The 25,582-nt window shown below is 43.4% G+C and overlaps 1 protein-coding gene across 1 annotated transcript in view; it reads left to right on the forward strand.

Annotated features, from left to right (window-relative positions):
- The first annotated feature begins 435 nt into the window (after positions 1–435).
- The window catches only part of LOC120817728 (GDNF family receptor alpha-4), a 30,286-nt gene continuing 5,139 nt past the window's right edge, over positions 436–25,582 (forward strand). Inside the window, exons 1-7 of the mRNA XM_040174213.2 lie at positions 436–930; positions 15,527–15,823; positions 18,394–18,465; positions 19,029–19,383; positions 20,432–20,541; positions 21,145–21,279; positions 24,411–24,547. Of these exons, the coding sequence (XP_040030147.1) occupies positions 891–930; positions 15,527–15,823; positions 18,394–18,465; positions 19,029–19,383; positions 20,432–20,541; positions 21,145–21,279; positions 24,411–24,547 (1,146 nt within the window). The 5' untranslated portion in view covers positions 436–890. The remainder of the gene's footprint in view (positions 931–15,526; positions 15,824–18,393; positions 18,466–19,028; positions 19,384–20,431; positions 20,542–21,144; positions 21,280–24,410; positions 24,548–25,582) is intronic.

A 25,582-nucleotide genomic window follows, 5' to 3' on the forward strand; every position in this document is an offset into this window, starting at 1 on the left:
TGTTTTAGGTTGATGCCAAAGGAACAGTTTATACAACTAATGACCACAATTCACTGCTTATTTTGCAAGAGAGTTCGACTTCTCTGTAAAAAATGTCTGTGTCCTAACTATTGTTTAGCATGCTGTTCCAAATGGCCAAAAGCTCTCCAGATAAGTCACAAACTATATAATAATTAGCAACGCAAAACAGACTTTGCTCTTGGGCGCTGATTTCAAAAGCTAATTGGATTCCCTCAGATGGCAATTATTTTAGGGTTACATGACTGTTTAATATTTCTTTTTTTGAATCCAAAATGAATCAGTTATAGTAAACTAAAGGTCTAATTCCATCCCTTACTGTCCCTGAAGGTGAGTATGCTGGTGATCTAAGGAGGGGGAGGAGGAGGAGGAGGAGTGGGGATATCGCCGGTTAATAACCCCAGCCTGTCCCTGCCAGAGCATCATAATCGCAGAATGTTCCGGGACCCCCCTGACGAGCGGAGCTGCGTGGCGATGACTGTCCGCGGCCACGGCTGCATCTCCTGGTGACACTTAACACGTCCTCCATCCAGTAGTTGTGATCTTCTTTTCTTTCTTTTTTTTTTTCCAAAACAGCACCGCGTGAGGCTGGAAGCCTTTGGCACCAAAAGACGCACTCACAGTCAATAGCTGCCTCCACGGCGCGCCTCCTTTCCCCCGACGCGCTCCTCGGTGGAGGATTGGAAACTTGAGCGACCTTTGTGCAAAGAGCAAAGAGCAAAGGGCGAAGGGACGCGTGTCGTCGGCGCGGTGAATGTAGCGGCGGGTTTGGGTTGTCCGTCTGCGGCGCGCACGGCGGGGCTGCTGGAACAAAACGCACCAAGTCTCTCGTTCCCGTTTTGCCCGTCGGCGGTGTCCCGAGCACCAGAATCATGTTTCTCATCGGGAGTGTGCTCGCTCTCTTCTGCGCAGGTACGTGCACTGATTTGACTTTTAAGATAGTAAAACTGAAGAGAAACTGTCTCGTTTGATGGAACATTAATACGCAGCCGTTTTCTGGATGGTGCTTGAACTCAGTTGGATAGAGATGAGGATGGTAAATGTTTCAATGAGGTGGAGAGATATTTCTGCGTCTTCTAGTCAATTTCACGGTCTCGGAGCCAAGGGGATGTACGGGAATAAGAGTGTGTTTGTGTGTTTTCTCCTGCCAACTTTTCAGCAGATTAAAAAAAAGAAGAAGTATTTTGCAGATATCGAATGTTTAAGTCCTGGGAGTGTATTTTAGTCTGAAGATGTTCCTCTCTTCACTAGGAGCCAGCAGGCTACGCCCTTCGGGCCCGAGCTGCTCTCAAACTTTCAAAGGACCACTGAAACAAACCTGACAAACCCAACGCAGCTACGGCACCATGCTTGGGTTGTTTGCCTTACAGCTCGAAACAACTCCTCCGTTTTCTTTTAATGCCCTTTTCATTTTAATTTGACATTTAATATGTTACCAAAATGAGCGTGTCCAAATTAGTTTGTGGTTTTGAAGCAATTGCAGTTTGTCATCAATGTCATATTTATTTGTAAATTTTGTAATATTTTGCAAAAAAACTAGAGAGGGAAGATCTGCAGACACCGCGAAGCACTGATGTATTAATTGATTTCAGGAACCCGTTGTTCATTTTTGTGGCAAACGAGAATTAAGATCAAGTCATTTAAGAGGTATCATACCTTTAAGACTAATTTATACACACTGGCAGGGTATTTTCTTAGTTACTGTAAACGTATCGCATTTCCTTCTATTTATTTACAGTAAATGTTCTATTACAATTCACACGAACCGTTTGGATCCATAGACTTAAAAAACAATCCTCTTCCTCCTCTGTTTTACACAAACACCATATATCATATACAAACATAATTGAAGATCTTAAAAGAATATGAAAACTTACTTATGATTACCTTCTTTAGTTGATTCCTTTGTGATTTGTTTTGGCGTTAGTGTCTCTAGGAGCCTGTGTGTAACTAAATTAAAAGAAATCAGAAAGAAAAAAGGGGCGTCTTTATAGAGCACCATAAACTCACTCGGAGAGAACGTCTCTATTGTTTATAGCACAATAGCGGCAGGGTGGTAAAGCCTTAAAGTGTCATGGGCAGGTGTTTAAGCCAAAGAGCTGAAGGGGCATTTTAGCGAATGTCCAGTGCTCTTTATCACATGCTTGCGTGTATGGAGGCAGAACGCCCAAAGCTGGACAAAGAAACTGAGGCCGATGCATTTTTCTCTGAAGCTGGCAGTGATAACAGCTGAATAGAGGGAAACAAACTGCTGATTACTTGTTGAAGATTAGATAAGAGCGGTGGATTGGTCAACGCATTCTACTCGTTACGGCTAGAAACAGGGAAAGACAAGTTTGAAAGTGATTTAATCTGTAATCAATGTCCAGACAACCCAGGGAGGTGGTCTATTCAGAGTTTTGTCTGCTACCGTTGTTTTATGGAGTGAGTGCTTCTCTGTAACAGTCAGTGTGTTTACATGATGGTATAATTGGAATCTTTGCTTAGTCGGACTATGCTATCATTCGGGGCAAGTGCTATTATCCCAATATACATGGCAGTGAATAAATCGAATCATTGGCCGAAAGCATGTCAAATACGATACGATAGGTGGCGCTGTTTTCATTCAACTAGTTGTGATACAGCCATTTCCGCTTGACCGCTTCACCACTACCAACAACAACAACATCAACATTACGAGAAAGATGGCGAACGGAGAGCAAGGTGAAGCCACATCCCTCTACTATGTGTGCATGATGTTAATAGGAGTACAGCGGATGCGAATGGCGCTATCGGCTGATTTGATAACGGAGAGAAGACGCCGTCGGGATCTCAAGCATGCGCAAAGACGCAAAGTTCAGTTCCTTATCCGATTCACCGTTACATGCCGCAATAGTCAAACTATCAACTGGATCGGATCGAGTTATCCAGGGGTAATAGTCGGATCGTAGTCGGGCCGCACATAGTCGGACAAAGGTGTTTACATGAAACGGGTAATTCGATTTCAGTCCGACTAAGCCAGTTATTCGAATCCATGTAACCACGCTGACTGCTTCAATGCGGCACGGCGATATCTGGCTGTTGCTGATGTTTTTCTGCTCAGTCTCTGTGGAAGGTCATCTGACCTACTTTAAAAGGTGGAGACCAAAGGATGACCAATCAGTTTCTCTTCCAGCTGAACTTTGCAGTCCCCAAAACAGCCAGTGCTCACTCCAGTTGTGGACTTTGTTTATCTCTTAAATTTACAGCATGTTTTTTTATTCAATGTTATTTCTTTTTGTTAATGAACATCCATGCATAATGTATAATCGGTCAGGTTGGATATGAAACAAAAAATAATGCCAGTCTTTGCTTTTATTGTCGAAGCTGGTGTTGTTGTCTCTCCAGGAGATAATGTGCTTGGTGGTATGTGTACATGTACATGTCTGTCCTCAGCTAATCGCGCATTCAGCTGAACGTTTTTTTTTGTGCCCATTTACAACCATGAGCAAAACTTTACAACCACTTCACCCGGTTTCAGTGATTCACGCTGAGAATTAGTATTCATAAAACCAGACATAACAGCAGTGGTTGTTGCAGACACACATGGTGGAGACCTTTTCTAGTTTTGGCCTTTCCAGTTTGCACTTTATGCCACTGGAGTAGCATAAATGAAAAGTTTTAACAACACTTCTACTGGCAGGCGTTAAAGTGACTCGGGTTGTTGTAAGATTGAGACATGATCATCATTTCTGCAAATAGATTTCTGTTACCCCCACTGGTAACAGTAGACACACCTCCTGGTTGGGAATGGGTGGATTATATCACTGCTGTTCCGCCACAGCGGCTTTAGGTGCCCACTCTGCAGCACACAGCCCATTGTGTTCATTATCCCTGTTAATCATTGTCCAGCTCGTAGTGACACTGTAATGTTGAGTGACAGGCTCATATACCTCCCGGTCTCCCTCGCCTCAGCTAACCCCCCCTCCCACCTTTTCGCTCTGTCTCTACTGCAACACTCTCAGGTCGCAACACGCTTTCCTTTCTTCTTTTTTTTCAGGCTCAATCTAAATTCACTCTCGGACTCGGATTTAGCGGCATGTCAGAATAAATTGTTCAAATCATTCAATGAGGAAGTGCAGTGAACCGACACCAGTGTGCAAACACATTCGGAGCTCCGGTGGCTGACGTCTTATCGGTGCGCATGCAGGTGTGCGTGTTTGTCTGTATTTTTGGGGTTGGGAGGGTGCGTGACAGAGCTCCTTTTGCTCAGATGCCAGTAGTGCGTCTTTAAAGATATTGATCCTTTGGAATCAAGTTGTCTGCAGGGAGTGTTTACCTTCTCGTCTCAGGTTCCCTCTTAACGTCCACTTTCCCCTTTTGGTTCCTCTGAAAGGGCTTGATAACCATTCTCAATCAGCTTCAGACTGTATAGGGTCTTATATAACATTTTGGTTATTAATGGCACACTTTAACATGTGTTTTAAGCTAAAAGATGAAGGATATGACCGTATTGAAACGAGTGGGGCTCAGGTCCAATTAGCAGGCTATCTGGAGTTTGCATGATCTTATCGTCCAGGGTTTTTCACCGGTTCCCCGGCTGCATGCCACAGTGCAAAGATACTACTAGTTATTTGATGACTCTTAATTAGTTAATTGAGTCATCTATTAGGTAGAAAGTGACAAACACAATATCCCAGTTATACTACATAGGTCGTTTTAACCATTGGTCCTCAGCATGGAACACACCTCTCAAATGTTGTATCCAACATGATCCATAATGTAACCAACGTTCATCAAATGGACTTGTGTGGTAAATCTTCACGTCTTTCAAACTCCACCCCTCCAGTTTGTGACGCAGGCTTTCTGAGATTGTCTTATCTGTATTGATTTCCGGGCGATTCAGACCGTGACGTCTATGAAGAGCAATGATGTCCGAGAAATGAACATCATAAACCTGCTTTGATGATAAGTGTGAAAAGCTGCTCAGAATGGGAGCTGTAATGAACCAGCAGCCTCAGTCGTGGGAGTAAACTCTCAAACATATCTACAGTTCAATAAGCAAGTCCTTAAGATCCACAGAAAGAGTCCAAACCTTGGCAGAGCTGGGAAAATTCCCACTGTCGCTGCACACGTTTATAGAAGCTGTCCAGTTCCAGGTTCCCTTGGCATGAGCTTATTTTGAGTACTACCATCATGTGTGAGCCTCTGCCCAGCGACAGAACCTCCATGAATAACCAAGAAGCTCAGCTCAAACACAGAGAACTCCACAATACATCTGAAAACACACAATTGACGTGGAAAATAAATGCAGATACATTGAATATTGGCAAGATAAAAACAAAATCCGTCACCAGAGTGCAACCTCACCATTTATTGAAAAAGAGAATGGCACAATACCTTTTCATCATTAATGTAGAGACTCGCCCGCCATAAACTAGGTTTGACACAAGGTCCATTATGAGGATTAGAAATCCATAAAAGAGAGATCCCTGCTGTGTGAAGGCATCTAAAACAGTGATTCCGAAACCAGGTTAACGGCAGGAACAACATGAAATGAATAGAAAAACAAATGGTTAAATGATTTTTTTCATAATGTTTTTGTAATTTTATGGAAATGATAATATGTATATTTTATGTCATATATTGTTGATTGTTCCTCTTTACCAACATGTCATTAAAGCATGTTGAATTGAATTGAGGGAGGGGGAGAGAGAAGAGGGACGGGGAGGGCAAACAGATAGAAAGAGAGAGATGGAGAGGGTCAGAAGTGGTGTGAGATTAATGATCTTGGTGAAAGAAGTGAGAAAAACTATCTTTCTTCTTCTGTCTCATTTAATAAAAAGGTGAACATGGTTCTATCTGATCTGGTTGCAGAGGTGTTTTTGTTTGTGTGTGTGTGTGTGTGTGTGAGTTTGTGTGTGTTCATCTCAAGGGGAATGGTGTATCCAAGAGGGTTAGTTTGGAGGTTTTCTGTGTGTTTTGTTGATAACTGGGATTTTGAACTCAAACACTGAAGCGACAGATGGTGTCTGCTTCTGCTTCCAAGGCTGTCTGTAAGTGTGTCAGGTATGCAAAGGCTTTATACTTAGCACATGTGTGTTGGTGAGTCCTTACTCAAAACTTGGTGTCGGACTCGAGTCAGTTGTCCCTGAAGGTACCGCTGCTCTGTTTGGTCAGAGCTGGGTGTGATCCTAGGTCAGCTGTGACATGACCTCATTCGACCGAAAATCTTGTTAAAAATGGTGTTTTGACCATTCCGCATCCAAGTTAGGTAACATCATGGGCTCACAACATGTCGATATGGCCCAGCATCACAACATCCAAGATCTTTTCTTATTTTATTGATTCCATGGCGGTGGATAGGAATGCAATTAATAACCTGAAAAGCTCAGAGGCGTTTCAGTACCTCCATTCCGACAAAGTGGGCTGTGTACTTTTACACGATATGGGCATATAAAGGCCGATGTTTCACCAAGCCAGTCCGTTAACAATTCAGCGCATAACGCCTGGGTTTTGGTTACCAAGACGGGAGATGTGGAGACTGCAGGCTGTACCTGTAGCCATGCAGCCGCCGTGCTTTGGAAGGTACGTTAGCCCATCTTATGCTTGTATTAAGATGTTTGTATGAATCCGTGTGTTAATATATAACAGAACACGAAGAGTAATAAAAAGAAAAAGTAATCCCCTCTAGCCTGCCTGCACTAAAAGCATGCTTTAACCCTTCAAAGTCGACTGACGAGCGTCAAAGTGCGCACCCCTGACATATCTATTAATAGCTTCTGAATGGATAAAGGTATTAACTTACTTTTTTTTCTATGAAAAAGCTGACATTCGTCTGCGTAATAATTAGTAGACTGTGTTGACTTCCGCGAATGATAAGCCTTCCGTATTTGAGTGCAAATCTATAGCATTTTACTCACTTGTAGATGGTTGATGGTCAAAACATTCTCCTTCCGACCAAACATTCAGCAATCGCCACGAGTTGTTGCAACCGTGAACAGCACAATATGTCCCGGAGCCGTGTCGGCGTGTAACACCATCCATGGTTTACTTTTCTGCACGCTAACCAAAGGCCGTAAAAGACGCTAACTCGCTAACCGGAAGTGCTTTGCAGACACAACTGGAAGTCGTTGGCAGAGTGAAAGGCCAATGGCGGCCCGCTTATTTCACTCATGAAACTTGTCTATAATAAAGTGGAAACTTCAGTCCATGGGGAGTAGATCATTTTCAACGAAATGTATATTATTTTATCTGAAGTTTAGAGATAATAGTGTTTAAGTTGAGAACCACCTAAACATAGATCAAGTCATAACTATGACCAGAGTGTATCAAGACCGGTGCTTGACATTAACATTTCAACCCACCAGCCACTGTGGCTAGTAGTTACTAGTCGCAATTTCATTAGCCACAATTTAGCCTACTAGCTAAACTGAGACAGCTAAGTCGCCGAAGCGTAAAAATAGTCGTCATGGTCCGCAGTTGGTGCACTGAAACCGCCGCTGACACCAATGTAGCTTAGCGCTCCGGGTTAGTGGTAGAGCTACAACGATTAGTCGACATAATCAACAACGTTGATTATTAAAACTTTTATAGTCAACGTGTTGCATATTATAAAATGATTCGGAGCTACCAGCCTTTTTCCTCCAGCATTCCAATGCACTACAGGAAGTGCTGGGGGCGCTATTGCTTCCATTGTCTACATGCACCAAGGAAAAGAAGAAGTTTATCAAGTTGAATGTGGGAGACGAAAAGGTCTGGGAGTATTTCATCAGCGAACCAAACATTGCAACCCAGCTCCTGCAGAACAGAGTTGTCGTTTCACAGCAGCACGACGGCAACGCAGGAACATTTAAAACGCGAGCGTTCTGGAGCCACCACGTCTTCTCCTCATGGGTAAGTTTAGTTAACAAGGCTAACGTTACTTTAGTTAACTAATCGTAAGGTTTACACTTGCGTGTTGGAAAAAAGAAGGTCTCGTGGAGGATGCTTCTAACGCAGTTTCAGTTCGGTTAAATATCGTAGCTTGTCTTTTCGTTCGTTCTGAATAGTTAACGTTAACCTCCAGTTAGCACTCTTCAAACAAAAGATTGTGGAAACATTTGGGGCCATTCAAGAGAAAGGGCCGTGACAACTATAGACCGGCCTCTCTTCTTCCCTTTTTGTCCAAAACCCTTGAACGTGCGATCTTTAACCAACTCTCCTCCTATCTCTACCGTAACAATCGCCTTGACCCCCACCAGTCAGGCTTCAAGGCAGGCCATTCCACAGAGACTGCTCTCCTTGCTGTCTCAGAGCAACTCCACACTGCTAGAGCCGCCTCTCTCTCCTCTGTCCTCATCCTTCTGGACCTCTCTGCTGCATTTGACACAGTCAACCACCAGATCCTTATTTCCTCCCTTCAGGAACACTTCAGGTGTCTCAGGCTCTGCTCTCTTCTCGCGTCCTACCTCGACAGCCGCCCCTACCGGGTAACCTGACAAGGATCTGTGTCGGAACCTTGTCCTCGTACTACTGGAGTTCCTCGGGGTTCCGTCCTGGGTCCCCTTCTCTTCTCGCTCTACATCAACTCTCTCGGCGCTGTCATTTGCTCGCATGGCTTCTCCTACCACAGCTATGCTGATGACACCCAACTAATTCTCTCCTTCCCTCACTCGGACACCCAGGTGGCGGCACGGATCTCTGCCTGTCTGTCTGACTGACATCTCTCAGTGGATGTCCGCTCACTATCTGAAAATCAACCCCGACAAGACTGAACTATTTCTATTTCCGGGAAAAGATTCTCCGACCCAGGACTTGACGGTCGACTTTGGGAACTCTGTGTTAACGCCCACTTTGACTGCTAGTCAACACTTGGCGTGACACTCGACAGCCAACTTTCCCTGACTCCCAACATCACTGCGACGACACGATCCTGTAGATACACGCTCTACAACATCAGGAGAATACGTCCCCTTCTCACTCAGAAGGCTGCCCAGGTACTGACTCAGGCTCTTGGCATCTCACGCCTGCACTACTGCAACTCCGTCCTGGCAGGTCTCCCTGCTACCGCCATTCGACCGCTGCAGCTCATCCAGAATGCAGCAGCTCGACTGGTCTTTAACCTTCCGAAATTTTCCCACACTACTCCACTCCTCCGCTCTTTTCACTGGCTACCGGTGGCTGCCCGCATCCAGTTCAAAACATTGGTGCTCACGTACCATGCTGTGAATGGATCGGATTCAGCTTACATCCAACCCTACATCCCCACCCGCACTCTCCGCTCTGCAAAACTGCTTGTCCCTCACTCACTGAGAGCAAAACACTCGACTAGATCACGACTCTTTGCTGTCCTTGCTCCGAAATGGTGGAACGAGCTCTCTGAAGACACCAGGACCGCAGAGAGCCTTCACATCTTCCGCCACAAACTAAAGACACACCTCTTCAGACTCTACCTCGACTAAAAGACTAACAAATTGTAGCACTTAAATTGTACTTATAACGCCACTTATCTATAGCAAGATAAGTGTTTCTTGTTCTTCCGAGTTTGTATCCCTATGGCTGAATGCACTTATTGTAAGTCGCTTTGGATAAAAGCGTCAGCTAAATGACATGTAATGTAACCCTGGTGACATGTGGGGTAAAAAGTGAACATGTGAGAGATGTTATTGGATGTAAATAAACGGCAGACATTGTTGCCAAAAGGAATTCTTGCCTCTTTGTTTGTTTCCACACTCCTACACTATGGTAAATAATTGTTAGATTACTCGACTAATCAAAAAATTAGACGAAAATAATCGTTAGTTGCTGCCCTAGTTCGTGGATGATTGATATACAACGAAATTCTGTTTGGTAGCCCTAAGTCAGCCAGTAGCAGCAAACAACAATAAACAATGTACAAGATAAAGGAATAAAATAAACGTTTTTTTGTTAGTGCAAATACAGTATGAAGTGTCAAGTGTTTGTATGCTTCTGAACCTTTTCCTTGATGGCAGGAGGGCAAACCGACTGACCTGGATGCGTTGGGTCCTTTCTGATGTTGCTAGCCTTGTGTAGACGACTAGCATACACCGAGTCGGGAGCTTGGTGCCTATGATCCTCTGGGCGGTTTCGATTACACGGGTCAGGTCTGTCCGGTTGCTCTGTCGTGTAGCTGGTGTACCACATGGTGGCGCAATGGCAGAGAATTGACTTAATGCTGCCCCTGTAGTGAGTGAACTGTGAGTTTGGCGAGCCTCTGTTGGGCTTTCTTCACCAGGTGGGAGGTGTTGATGGCCCATTTCAGATTCTTTGTGATGTGGATCCCCAGGAATTGGATATCACTTGCACTCTCCACCTGCTCACTGTTTATGTGGAGAGGGGGAGGTACGGCCTCCCTGGTTCTCCTCAAATCCACGATGATCTCTTTGGTTTTGGTAGTGTCAGGACCAGGTTATTGTCAGAACACCAATGTGTCTCGCTTAAAGCCTGAAATCCCAATCCCCTGCATTTATTCGACAGACGGATCCCGGTCCCACATGCAGAAACACATTGATGTAGCAGCTCATTTAGGACACAGGGACACAGCATGGGCTCCTTTGGAAAAGGGACAGAAAAAATGGAGGCATTCATCACTGACTGAGACCTTTGCAATCATTCAGACATTATCCATTATTCAGTCTTTGATCACAACTACACTAATAATGGCTTCTGTTACCTCCGTTATTCATAAACAAGGAAGTAAGAATATAAAAGACTTTAGAGGCTTAGGGATTCAGAGCCTCTGTGCGTCTGTGAAATGTGATTAGAAATTTGCAGGTTGCACACTATCTTTTGCACCAATGATTCAGGTTCATTTTTTAGGGGATAGAGTGCTGGCTTTCTGGCGCGAAATGGAGCAGGGAGCCAAACCTCAACTTATATCGTTGATTTTCTGCAAAGTCTCCATGTTCTTGCTCACATCATTATTGTTATTGTTATTATTAGATTGGTGGACCTAGCCTGGTGCTACAGAATTAATTTGACCAATGTGATGAAGTTTTTCTCTGTTAAAAGGCCACTCAATTATTGGCTCTCAACATGAGCTTTTTCAATGGAAGCACAGGATAGGAAGCCAAAGTCCATTCAGCGGCTCGAAGGTGTCCTGTATTTACAGGCTGCAAACACGTAGTCTGTCTTCTCTCTGCTGCAGTCTGCCTCTGCTCTGTATTAATCTAGTTGAAGGTGCACTTTCATATTTTGTTTATTGGATTTGAGACAAAAAAACTTTCAGTTGCCAATTAGCCATAGGAACTGACATTCAGCCAGCACCATCTTCAACACCTGGGGTCTCCTCAAAACATCCAATGCTGCTACAGAGCTTGATTCAAGTGGGTTTTTTTGACGGGCTCTCTCTGTTCACAATTTGGTCCAATTTTGAGTTTTTGTTCTTTTTTATATTTTGAGGATGTATTTGAAGAAGTGAAATGCTGACCCCTATTTTGTAGTACTGTATGTGTCACCCATTAGAAACACTTCCTTGCCCTGTTACGTCACCACTGTCTTTCTGTGGCAAGTATAAAAAGAGGGTGATATTTGTACAGAGAGATGGACAAGTGGTGATACCAGTCAGTGTATTCTGACCAGGATGATCAGCAAGACAAAAGCAGGCAGCCTACAAGTTGAATCCCATTGTGGGTTAGCTTCGGTAACGCACTTTGGGCTGTAAATGAATCCAGCAGGTTTCACATCATATCCAACACTATGGCACAACGTGTTACCACCATGGGATCAATGTGCTAAGTGAGGTGAGGTTGTACGGTATTCACCTATATCATACACATGAAAGATTTTAATACTAGTGAATGTAGATTTCATCATATTCATTATTGTATCAACAACAGCATATTCACAACTTGTTTTTAGCTTTTGGTCATGACTTAAATAAAAGAGGATTGTTGTATTACTTTTGAAGTAGTTGGGTCACATATTAGACCCAAGCGGAGCACATAGTTCAGAAACACATCAGGGTCATAAGCCTCAGATTGTAGATGCAGTCAAACTGGACACAGTGGCCCTCTCCTGTCATCCCTTGCGTAACGTTTGACGTTTGCTCAATGAGGTGCCTCCGAATTTTATTTTCTTGAATTACTACGAGGCACTCGTCGCATATCCATCATATTGCTCTAGCTCTTGGAGACGGCAGTAAATGAAACAGCTGGTCCAGGAAGGGTCGAACTGACTGGTTTAATTTATCAGTAGGGTACTTCCCAGCTTGTGACTGTCCATCGCCAGATGGTTTGCAAAGCTACTTAGTGTGGCGGAAAACTGCCGCACGTGAAGTGTTTATTGAAAGTTGCATTGCTCTCACCTTTTTCATGTTGATAATTTTAGAAAATATTATTTAATGTGTTCAGAATTATACTAGACAGGGATATAATGACATGACCAAAAACGGTGGCATGCTAGTACTATTAGCAAAGTAAACACAAAGCTAATTTTGACCCTGTATTATTTTTAGGATCTGGATACCTAGAGATTTTTTCCACGGCCTGTTTTTATCCGCTAATGGACCAGCTGTGCAGATGCTAGCTGAGTCCAAATGGAGCGTCACATTGCGCTTGAGACCTGGAGCACCTGTTAATAAACGAGACCCGTTGGTTTGCTGGTTCGAGTGAATGTAAAACAAACGGCCACTCGGTCTGAATTGTGATCTTCCTCCAAGCAGCGCTCCAGACTCTGTGTATTCACACAGAGCGGTGTGCAGCAGATGGCATATTGTGTGCTCATTGTTTTCAGTAGGAAAACAAGGATAAACTCCATCAGCACTGATGAAGGGTGCTGCTGCCACCTGCGGACACCTTTCCCTTTTGCAAACTACTAATGGCAAACAGGTTTTCGGGGAAATCTTGCCGCAATAAAGGCACGTATATTTATTGACCAACATTAACTTCCCATCAGTAGGGAGCTTTCTCTCTCTTACTGAACATTTTGAGGTCTGGGAGGAAAAAAGGCTTGCTGGCAAAGTTAGTTTTAGCTAAACAATTTGACTGTTCTGGCCCTCTGGCTTGGCAACATAACACACTGCAGCTTGGACTTCCTGTGGGAACACCGCTTCACAGACTCCTAAAGCGGCCTACGACTACAATTACTAGGCAACAACAACACTGGCCACCTTATTCACTTTAGTGGCACTTCCTTTGCCGCAGAGTGTGTGTGTTTATGTGTGTGTGTCCGTCACAGAGCAATCAAGACCAAAAAGGCAGAGTAGTACCCTAACAAAACAAGCATTACTTTAACGAGATTGAGAAGACGATAATGTAAATCCTCCTTCTAAGTGACAGTTGTAATAATTCTATAATAATGATAATGCACTAAAAGTGGTCCCTTTGTTGTACACATGAAGGCTCAAATGATTTTTTGAAAAGGTGCAATAACAGAACTACAAAGACAACGTCCCATCAAAGCAAATCTATAAAAATGGGTGATTTAAAAGAGCTCACTGATTTCGGCAGACCTTTCCCTCCCCAGGCCAGTTGCTCCAAAGCCAAACGGTCCTGATGGCAAAAACATCAGTAATAGATTTAAGCCTCGACTTTGGAACTGCCAGAAGGGCCCCAACTGAGGATATAAAGCTGAAAACTGGCTCATATGAGTAAACATTTGCGCTGTATAGGGTTCAAAAATCCAGGAATATTCAAGTTGGAAACTTTCCATTTTTGCCACCCTACGTGGACCCCATTATAGTTTATTTATTGGACCGTGGAGAGGCAGTATATTGTTTCTATTAAGAAATGTATTGCTTTTTATTCAGCTTTCATCTGTCTGTATTACCTGGGTGACTGAGCTGAGGGGTTGATGAAGGGAGCGCAGCCGTGACAAAAAAAATGTTTTATGAAAGTTTGATGATGCAGCGTGAGACAGGGCAACCTTTGGTCGGAGAGAGGTGGTCGGGATCGAGCCGCAGTCAAACGTGTGGATAAAGTGAGTTGCGAAGGAGCGTTGGGATGCGGCGCTCCACAAAGGCTGTTTGTTCGACCGACAATGTTTTATGTATGTGGTTAGTCTTTCATCAGCACACTCAGTATTCAATTTACATACTGTCTACTGATCCGGCACTGAATGTTAAGCTGTTTATGCTCTCTCAGCCACTTTATTCTGACAACGAGATACGTGCTTGTGTGTGGAAGCCTATGCGAGTATGTATGTGTGTGCGTTTCTTACAAAGATTGCTTTGCCCCCCCCCCTCCTGTGGTTGTGCAGTATTGTGTTCTGGCAGTAATAATGGGTTCTGTGCCTTGCAGTCTTCCTCCCAGCAGGACACACACATAAAAGGGTCCTTCTCAGGGGCGCAGTGTCCGCGCACATTTGTGTGTGTTATTTTTTTAAAATTGTGTGTGCGTGTGCTTGTGTGTGTGTGTGTGTGTGTGTGTGTGTGTGTGTGTGTGTATCCGTGTGTCTGTGCGCATCTTTGTGTGATTTTAAGAACATCATTTTCTGCGGTGCGTGCTGATTGTTCCTCCTACTGTGCGCGTGTCCAACCCATCAAGGTTCACATCGGTACGCTCGCTCTCCGGCTCTATGTCTCGTCCCTCTCCCTCGCCTTGCACCTCTCCATTTTCCCGTCCGTCTTTCTGTTCCCCCACTTCTCGTCTTTGGATGACATTTCCGCTGCCCTCAAACAACTCCTCTGCACTCTCCCCCTGTAAATAGATAAGCTATTGGATTTGTACCAGGGGGTGCCTCTCGTCTTTGCCATCGCCAATGAAAGCAGACACACTACACGAAACAACAGTTCCTCCCGTGGAAAAAGTTACACAGTGCAAAAACTGAAATGAAAACTAGTCGACTTCAGGGTGACTGGGGCTGAATGTCTCGGCTGAAGAACATCTAGTAAGGTGTTCTATTAAAGGAAACAGAAAGGTTGAAAATGGGATGCACCTCATTTGAAAGTTTGATGAAAGGAAGCCGAACTTTGTCTGTTACTATTGTCTGGTCTACATTGTCCCCTCGACTGTCCCCAAACACCTTGACCGGTTCAAACGATCTTGTCACGGGAATGTCTGGGATGGGGAGACAGGAGGACTCAAGCACTGTTTTAACAATCACAGAACGCTTTATCTCTAACCACAGGGCACGCAGACCATCCACACGACTCACCGACATTGACAATAAACCTACAAAGACCGAAGGGCTACACATGGGACGGTGCAGGGGATTGGTCAGGATGAAACAATCAGGGACACGGCAGACAGGCTGAATTTGAATAGTCAAAACAATTACGTCTATTCCTAACCTCTCTTGACCTCTGTGGAAAAAGATGGTTAAGAGAATTCATGACGAGTTAGGAGAAGACAACAGCTGTGTTCTGGGGATTTGGACACTTTCACTTGCATGCTTCTGACAGCTGAATGGCTGCTCAGCTGTCCTAGCTTTGAATTGATTCTTTTCTGCATCGAGTTATTATTGTTCAAAAGAGAATTGCAATGCATCTAATAATCAAATAAATAATAACTAAACTTCTAGAGCCATATTATTATTATTGTAGGTGTGGTGTGTTCCAGACATGTTGCCTTGCCTCTTTAATCACCTCTCAATGTCTGTTTTGTACTAGGTGTGTTGCCATCTTCAGCACCAGTGTACCCCTTCCCTCCCTCCCACACCGACTGTGTTGAAGCTCATCGTGTATGCTCCGCCGACCCCCGGTGCGAGGCGCTGTACCGGGGCCTGGAGCTGTGTGCGGCCGACGCAGCGGTGTCCCCGCTGGGGGAGCAGGTGGCCGCCGAGTGCCTGGAGGGACAGGACGCTCTGCTGGCAAACCACCCCGCTCTGCTGGCCTGCAAGTGCCAGCGCGGCTATCGCAGGGAGGAGCAGTGCCTGCGCATATACTGGAGGGTTCGCCTGCTACCAGGTTAGTCAGACCTCTGCTGGGGCTGGACTGTGGGGAGGGGGACTAGCATGCAAGTCTGGTCCGGGTCTTCCTCCAGCCATTCATTATCTAGTTCAAAGGACTTCAATACTGTGTGTTGAGTGCATGGTTGTGGTAAGGACCAGAGAAAACAAGGACAAACGGCTCTTCGGGTCATATCTAACTTCTTGTGTGTGTGTGTGTCATTGATATCTGTGTGGTTAACAATAGAGCTCTATGGCAGTCTTTCGATATAAAGACAATATTTGTTTGTAATAAAAATCTATTTATTGCCTCTTTTGCTGTTATATTCTGATTTGTTGACAGCTATTCATATAGCAGCAACAAGCTGTTTCCCTTTGTAAAGATATAGTGGAGTAATGTCTAGTTGGATAGAATGTTTTGTTATGCTAGCTTCCCCTTGCTTATGTAACATTGGAAGGCTAGCCACAACGGCTTTTAGGACTTTAAGGGCATGTTTGTGCACTGGTTAGCTCACAATTGCTGCTCTCAACAGCCTTTCTTATGGGTGTTACAGGTGCTTTTCGTAAACACACCCTCAGTTGACCTTTCAGGTAAAGACTGTTAGCACTATTAGCTAGGAGCCATTGAGAGGCCATTACAAATGCTTTAAATTTAGTATTATGCACTTTTATATTGCAAGTTCTTGTCCCTTCATTTAAAATGATTCGGTAAGTCTTTTCAAATTATATAAAAAGAAAAAAATAACAGTAAACAAGTGTACTGAGGAACATCAGTCTCAGGCAAATGTTCCACATATAGCCATACAACCAGAACAAATATGCTTGAGAAGACTATAAAAATGATCATGTTAACACACAACGGCCAGTGTAGTGTGATATCTAAAACACGTTAACAATTAGCCTACGTCAAACTTTGTAGATACTAATGCACATTTAGCCAAAACCCTCACCTGAACTTTTTGTCTGCATTCTAATCCAGCCTTGTGTGTCTGTGTGAGTGAGGACCTCACACAATCGGTAGTGTTGTTGTCATGTGTGCATCAGACTCCTATTCCCCTGTGGCCTATTAGTCAGCAGAGCATTAGTGTAATTACACACTCCTCAACTCCTAACGCTGCTTGGCCGCTCTAGCGTGTCATTTCCATAAATATATAGTTTAGAATAGGATTTGCGTATATAAACCCTTTACATGCTATTACCTTCTTGATTAAGTTTGAACTTTTAAAAGGTGTTTTAGATGTGCAGGGCTCCGTAAACGGCTCGTCCAGCAATTAGGGGTTAGGTGTCTTGCTCAGGGACACTTAGACATGGGAAATGGAGCAGCCGGGGTTTGTTATCACTTGTTTACATAAAGTCGGGGGATTTGAACATTGTTCAAATGTAATTGTTATATATGAAAATAAAATGGCAATACAATTTATGTGCATAAAAAAGTTAAATGACATGGTTCCTCACATTAAACATCTGCTTTTGTTGACATGATTATGTTCCGATGATCAGTCTGGTGGGTTTCCCAGCGTCTCATCAGTTTAGTCGACCTCATACTGTGTCTCGCCAATTTCTATTTCTTAGGTGCAACCATATGAACTGATTACTATCTATACAACTTGTTTACAATTGTGTTTGTTATGATCTTACTTTATATTGTGTTGTGTGTCTGTGCATGTGCCCCCCCCCCCTGTAGTTCCACTATCCCCCAATTTGTGAACCACTGTTGTGTTGTAATGTTTCGGAAGCCCTGAGATATGAGATGCACCTTTACGCATATTCTTTTTTGAGTAGTTTACTACTGCAACGATTAAGAAAACCTTTTCCCCTTTGGAAAAATTAAACCAACGATGGCAGTGAGTATTACCCAATACGGGGACGGATAGGATGCTGCATTGACGACAGCTCGGAAAGTATGGGACAAACCCTGTCCCATATTGATTCAAAACGAGACGCGTTATTTTATTCTCAAATACGGGGGACGATTCCGTATTTTAAGGGACGGGTGGCAACCCTACTGAAAAACACCGCCGGCTACCAGAACTGGCCAACTAGTTAGCTTGTTGTGGCTTCTAGTGTTGCCACCAGAGGCAATTAACCCCGAAAAGGACCGCCGCTAGCAACAGAGTTACTTGTTGTTGTGAGTTGTACCCAGCATGCAGTTCGGCGGGGTCATTTTTATAAATGTACAATTATTAGTGTTACTTATTTACGTGTCACAAGCTTTTGTGTCGTGGTGTTTTACCCTGTTAAAGAGTGCACCGCCAGTATACTGTTTGAACCGGTATACCGCCCAGCCCTACTGAATAGTTATTGTGATGTGCCCTGAAGTTTAAACCTAGGCCTCAGAGATTTAGCGCCTAGCAAACCCTCTTTTCAAAAAATGTCCACATAGTTTGACTCATACACTTTAAAAATCAGCCTCATTCATTGTCTGTTCCAGATTAAATTGATTATATCCTCCTTTTGTATTTGAAGGAGTTCACATTGAGTTTCAAGTTACCGTTTTCTGTCTTTGTGTTTATCTTACAATTGTTCCGTCCGAACATTTGAAGAGATCACTCAATTGTTTGCCAATGCTTGTGTGTTCCTTCTCTCCAGGGGAAGATGAGCTGGAAATATCTCCATATGACGACACGCTAATGGATACTCACATGGCCTCCTTAGTGGCTGGTAAAACACACTCTGACACACACACACACACACACACACACACACACATACACAGAGTCACTAATGGCTCCTTTGTCATGAGTTTGAGTCGATGCCGTCAAACATGGAGTCATACAAGTAATGAGTGAATAACTTCTTGCTGCACAAAGAATCACAAAGCCTAAGAAATGTTCATCAATATGTATCAATCAATGACGAAAGAATAATAGCTAGCTGTTGATTTGTTAGCTAGCTAACTTGTTTTTCAGTCGTTTGACTGATTAAAAGAGGTTGACAGGTTTACGGTTCTCAACGTTTATGCTCTAGGCAGGATTTCAACGCTGCAGCCAATGAGCTACCAGGATGGAGTCTGTCAATACATTTATTTTCCTCACTGAAAATGTTGCCCAAGTACCCAAGCCAACACTTGGCATTCTGCAAATGGTGAAATGTAATACTGTTCTTCGGTCAATTGTTCTTTTTTTCTTTTTCGCTTTTATTATACTCTGGCTCTTCCAATTTTGGCACTCCTCCCGACTTTCTGCTTTACGTTCCGCTAATTCCGCTTCTCATTCACCCTTTAGCTTCCTCTGTCATGCAACTGGATGGTGAAAACCAGTGCCTGAAGGCGGCACAGGACTGTGGCCTGTACGAGAAGTGCGGCTCTCTCCGCTCAGAGTACGCCCTGGCCTGCACCAAGCGGGTCCCCGGAATCAACCGATGCAACCAGCACAAGTGCCACCGGGGCCTGCGGCGCTTCCTGGAGCGGGTGCCTGAGGAGTACAGCCTGGGCCTCCTCTTCTGCCCCTGCACCAACACCCTGTGTGGTGAGAGGAGGAGGAAAACCATCGTACCGTCCTGCTCCTACCAGGAGATGGAGGGTCTGCAACCTAACTGCCTCCACCAGCAGAGCTTCTGCCGCCGAGATGACCTTTGCAGGTTAGACTTGAAGCCCACACCAATGTATTGGGCCGATGCTGAGACCAATACATAAAGTTGTATTAGGCACTTTTAGAGTAGCACCGTTTACTGGTTTCTTGTCAGATTTCTTTCCTTGTTTTTATGTTCTACCAAAGAGCTATACTTGACAACATACATGAAACCTTGTAGGGAATTTTCTTCATGGAACATTTTCCAGCCCGATACACTGGTCAGCTACAGTGAAGTTTGTATATATGTTAATGTGTGATAATAAATGTATTTGACAAATGTCCGTTCAGAAACTGATAAATCGTGTTATTGGAGTATTGGGATGTTATTGGGGCCTGTTATGTTACTTGGATTAGAGCTCTGCCATGTTACGATCTGCCACTTTGCCAGTTAATATTAGGGCTGTCAACATTAACGCGATATTCTATGCGATTAATGTGGCCGAGGTTAATGCGATAATATTATAATATAATAATTCAACGCAGTTAACGCAACTTTGTTTAATTCTGCATCAAAGATGATCAAATGTGTGTAGCTTTGTGTTTAAAATAACAACAGTGTATAAAGCAGGCTTTTTAAAGTGATTACTCATAACTTCTAAGATTTAGTCTTTAGAAGAAGAACATTCATTAACAACAACAACAACTTCAAATTAGATTTTTAAGTGTGTGATTAATTAGTAATTAATCAATTGACAGCCCTAGTTTATATGTACTTTTCTTCTATTAATAGATTAAAGGATTTAAATAGCATGCAGTTTCCATTTATTTCAATTTGCTTTTATGGTTTAATTGGCTATCCCATTCTGTAAAGGTAACGTACAGAGAAAACACAATATTACAAATGTATGTATATTAAAAGTCGGCACAGAATAGCAAGCCGGTATTTGCCCTCAGAAATGCATCTTAAAAGTGTTTTATGATTCGTTGTTGGACTGAAAACCCTACATCTCTTGAACCTGAATAGATATGCACGCAAACACACCCTAGCATGCACATCTAGATGTCCTGCCCACTTCCTGTGTTTGATGTTCGGCTGTTGTTTGTGTTGTTGCCAGGTCCAGACTGGCAGATTTCCTTAATAACTGCCAGCCATCTCCTTTGACGCCCAGCGGCTGTCTGAAAGACTCAGCAGGCCTGTGCCTCCGAGCCTACGCTGGACTCATCGGTACGGGATGCAGGGGGGGACGGTTTGGAAAGGAGGAGTCATGCGAACTGCCTTTTACTCCCACAATAAGACATTGCCTTTTATGCTAACCAAGGATAATCAAACCCAACCCATAAAAAAAGTTAATTCAGACATGACAATGGTATTTAGCACACCACCCTCCTGGAAAAAAGCCAAACACTTTTACACATAAAAGTGGGATGGTTTTGGAGTGTGTGTGTGTCGCACTCAGCTATGGTGTTTGCCCCCTCAGCTTCATTCAGACTTCAATAAATTGTCAAAATTGGGCTTTCTGCATCTAAAAATTGGCATGGTGGCATTGAGCAGAAAAAAAACAAAGTCAGACTTTAAAATGTCCCTTCAGCTCCCGTAGGAGAAGTCCCAGAGTCTACATCATGTTTTTCTACCGGCTGTTTCAGCTCTAATTGCAGTAAAAGAACTGCTTCCTCTTTCTGTGACCCAAAAAATAAGCCTGGAAGATTTTGATCTGCCGATGCTGTTAACGTCTTTTGATACTCATTTTGTGTTACTGTAATAGATATTTATTAACAGTAAAGTAAAACTCCTGGTTCCTTTAACTTCCTTGCCCCCTCTGACCTGTAGGTACCATCATGACACCCAACTACGTCAGCAACAGCTCTGCAGACGTGTCGCTGTGGTGTAACTGTGAAGGCAGTGGTAACCAGTGGCAAGACTGTCTGAGACTGGAGCGCATGTTTACCCACAACGCCTGCCTGCGTGAGTCTCCACACACACATTACATGTATTGGTCTTTTCATATGCTACGATATACCATCATTATTTTCGTTGTATTTCAGTTGATGTTTTGTCAACATATCACTTTTGAAACAACCTTTTCGTAAATCTAAACAAATCCTGATTATAATCCAAACTGTTATTCTTTAGGCTACACTGTAACAAATTTCCCGTTAATTTACAGTAAACTACTGGCAACGACACTTCCTGTATTCTACAGCATACCTACTGTAAATTGAAACAGCAGCATAATACTGTAAAACAACACAGTACAGTGCTGTATAGAAACAGCAGTATACTGTTATTTAATGGTTTCTACCATGATGCCCATGAACAATTAATTACGGTCATATGTTTTACTGTACTGTAGAATGTATATTGACAGTATGTCACTGTTATAATGTAATAATTAAAAAGTGTTACGTTTCAAAATATAAAATATAACACCTTATAATTGCTAACATCAAAAGGACTAGGGATAGCCGTTCAATAATATACTTTTATTTAAGTTAAAGCATTGTCAAACTCACTTAACAGTAATCACATTTTTGAAAAATACTAATATGAGTAACATAAAATTGGATTTATTACAGCAAATGCAAACATATTCAACAATAACAAACATTCACGGCCACATAAAGCCCCACTCAAAGTCCAAGAGTTTTTTTTATCAGTGTGGCCACATAGGGATTGACAGTTGCTGCCTTCTTCTGGACCAGCTTCCCTGTCCTTGTAGACACCACCGTCCCTTGGTTGTCCTTTGTCCCTCTGTCTGGGTTCAGCCCAAGGAAACGCTAGAATACACATTAGGTGTTGTATGTAAAGAGTATTTGCACTAGTACTGCTGAACCCTTATGAAATCAAATTAAAAGAAATACTTGTTTTTCACTTTTTAATTATAATTACTAATGAGAGAATATTATTCTCAACTAACATAGGGTGACCAGACGTACGGATTTTCGCTGTCGCTGTGTCGCTGTGGCGCAGGGGTAGAGAAGGTGCGCTGGTAACTGCAAGGTTGCCGGTTCGAGCCCGACTGCTCCGTGTCCTGTGTCGAAGTGTCCCTGAGCAAGACACCTAACCCCTAACTGCTCCCTGGGCAAAAATGTAAAAGTCATAGGTTAAAAATGTAATGTAAGTCGCTTTGGATAAAAGTGTCAGCTAAATGACCTGTAATGTAATATGGTCACCCTAATCTAAAATTTAACCCAGGAGCAAGAGAGGTATGAAACAAAATTAAAACAGGAACTGAACCCACACTTGTCACTCAGTACTGACACTGAGTCACAAGAGAACAGGCGCTGACCAAGCTGCTGTTTGAATTCGGAATAAGAATAAGTTGACCTGCTAAAGTGGGCAACTGCCAGTTCGATTGTGGTAATTTCATTACTTGCAAATTAGTTGGCAGTATGCAACGCTATAACATAACATCACCTGAATCAGGATTTAATGAAGTTAGCACAAAAACATTTGTAGACCCGGTACCATAGAAAGGGGAGCTGGTGGATGTCTGGGACTATGAGAAAAATCTAATTTAAATGCCATGTGGATTCTGCTACATGTACTTCATCTGATAGGAAGAACGGGGACTCAATAAGGGCCTTCTGCTCATTTTTATTGTTGTTTTTATTGTGAAGTTATTAAAATGTCTGAAGACGTACAGACAAAAAAGGAGCCACCCAATAAAAAGGCGATGAAAGTAGTGTACATATAAGTGCATTAATCTACCCAGATAAAACTGATAAAACTAAAAAGGTTTTAGTCTAAAGCAACAAATATGGTGAGAAATAATTGCAACAAATGGCATATATTAACTCTGTTGTCCAGTAGCTAGTTGAGAAAGCTAAGCCAAGACAAGAGGGAACGAGGGAGCGTAACTGATCAAAAGTTTACTTTAAAGGAATAAAATAACATATCTTTTGTAACGTAGAAGAACGGTCTCTGTAACTTAAATAAACCAAGCAGGGTAATCAGGCCATGGTTGAGGTCTGCATTGAAGAGCAAGAGGTGTAGTCCGACCAGGTGGGGCTTTATCACTATTGGCTCACCGCTCCCACGTGCACCAGTTCTGCCATGGACTCAGGACAAAGATGGTTAATACCCGCGAGGTATCACTCCCACAGAGTGGCCTCACTCAACCACACAAAGGCCGCCACAACGTGTTTAGTTGGATATGGTAAACCTAGCTTACAGATTTGAAGTACCTTTAAAGCTCACAGAGTTGCCATTTTGAAAGAAAGGTATCTGCTGGTATTATTTTGTGGCATACAACTGTTGGGTACCATGACTCTTTTCACAGTGAGGTTGCCAATTTTAGTACCAATATGCCTGTGCAAATGCCAAACCAAAAGCTGTGCTCAAAAATAAGAAAATTAATGTCATCTCTATTTTGGATTTCATATAAATTTAAATCATCAGCTTAGCTTTTCCCCCCTGATTCCAGTCTTTATGCTAAGCTAAGTTAACCACATCCTTACTCTACCTTACTCAACCGACTTTTTTGTTTCATTCCTCCTTAAAAAACATACCAACAATACTGCCATCCATATTGATCTAACAGTAAGTAATTGTTATGTATTTAATAATGTATCGGAGGACTCACATTATAAAAACTGAAAAAAAAATCACCATCAAAGACACTCTGAGGAACAACTCAAAGGGAATACATTTAAAAAACCGTCTGCGACACAAAAGTCAGCCGACTTACACAGCATGACCCAAACGCTGCCTCCTTATGTGTCAGGTGCATGCTACGGCCTCAGCATTCATAAGAGTCTTTCAGTGTATCTGCAGCTCCGGGCCTCAGGAGGTGTGAGGCGAGGAGCCCAGAGGCTTAGGCCCCTCCTGTCACTGTCACTCAATCACAACAGCTGTCGATGAGGCCGTCGATACACACCAAGCTGGTATGTCCAAACACTAAAGCCAGGATCGATGCGTCAATGCACTTCCCATAAAACTCAGTGATTTATCAAGCAGCCAACAGCTCGGACAATAAAGCTGCCAAAAAGATGTGTAGGTTCACGCCCACTCAGCACGGGGGGCAAGGAGGGTTCAGACACACACACACGCACCCACACACACACAGGCAGTCATGGGGCTGTGTCTTCATGCAGGTAACTCCATCAGCTGGATGGGAAGCCCTGACTCCCTGCCTGCAGACATCACCCCCCCTCCGGCTCCGAGACCTTCCCCGCTGGTTCGGGAAGACGAGCTGCTGAGAAACAACCACCTGCCTGAGCACAACAACATCGTGAGTACCACCTCAGCTCGCCGCGCACGCCGCCCCTATTTCTAATCACCTCTCGTTCCAGGGCCTTATCTTTTTCCTTTGGTTTGAGCTCATTTTGTCACATAGCTTGTTTTTGACTCAATGGCTGGTGCTCTTTTTTTTTTTTGAATCAGTAGCATTACTTTACTGTTACTATTGTTTTTTGACAACACTACAGCGTCAAAAGATCTTTATATAGTTGCCGCCTTTAATTCACCTATATTGCAGATATCTCCTACATATGCACAGTTGCGTTGTTGGTTTAGAAATTATTCTGTTAAATTCCTCTACTGTTTACCTTTTATTTAAATAATTTAAGTGGCCGTGGGGCATACACCGTCTCAATAGGTTTTATTGTGTTTTCGGTGGGTAACTGCTCGGATAGCAGCGCAGAGTGTGTAGTTCCTTGTACGTGGCTAACTGAGTTAGCCGGATCATTTTCAGGATAAAGTCAGGCTTTTCGGTTCCACAAAGCAAAACATTGTTTTAGTATATGTACACACCAATTCCACGTCAGCCAGCAATTTCTGACATGTTGACCGCTCTGGCTCCGATATGACTATGGTCCCTGGCTTCGCTAACATCTCGTTTCTCAGAATAGCCCTACATATCACCAGAGTTGGCTTCTCTCGCTTCTGAGTGGGGAGAAGTGGTTTGAAATGTGAAGTGGTTAGTGGGGAACCGTGTGCTTAGAATTGGAATTATAAGTTCAAGAAAAGAAAAGAGCAACTGCAAAAACCTCCCTGGAACCTGAATCCTTCTTCATGCTGCAATGTGTGCTAAATGTAACCTGTCGATGAGGACTGAGCCAGATGAATTAGGAAAATGTTTCAAATGTGAAACAGGTGATCCTTGGGTTCAAACACTCTTGGGTGCTTAGCAGTGCATGTGGGTAAGGGGGGTTGAGGGTCACACCTCAGCCACAACCAAGGTTCATACCGTCCTGACTGCATTCATACCCTCCCAAACAGTCCGGCTCCACACAGTGTGCAGCACTTAGACAAGTAATGGCCCGGA

The sequence above is a fragment of the Gasterosteus aculeatus genome, chromosome 4 (assembly GCF_964276395.1).
Source record: "Gasterosteus aculeatus chromosome 4, fGasAcu3.hap1.1, whole genome shotgun sequence".
Taxonomy (NCBI): Eukaryota; Metazoa; Chordata; class Actinopteri; order Perciformes; family Gasterosteidae; genus Gasterosteus; species Gasterosteus aculeatus.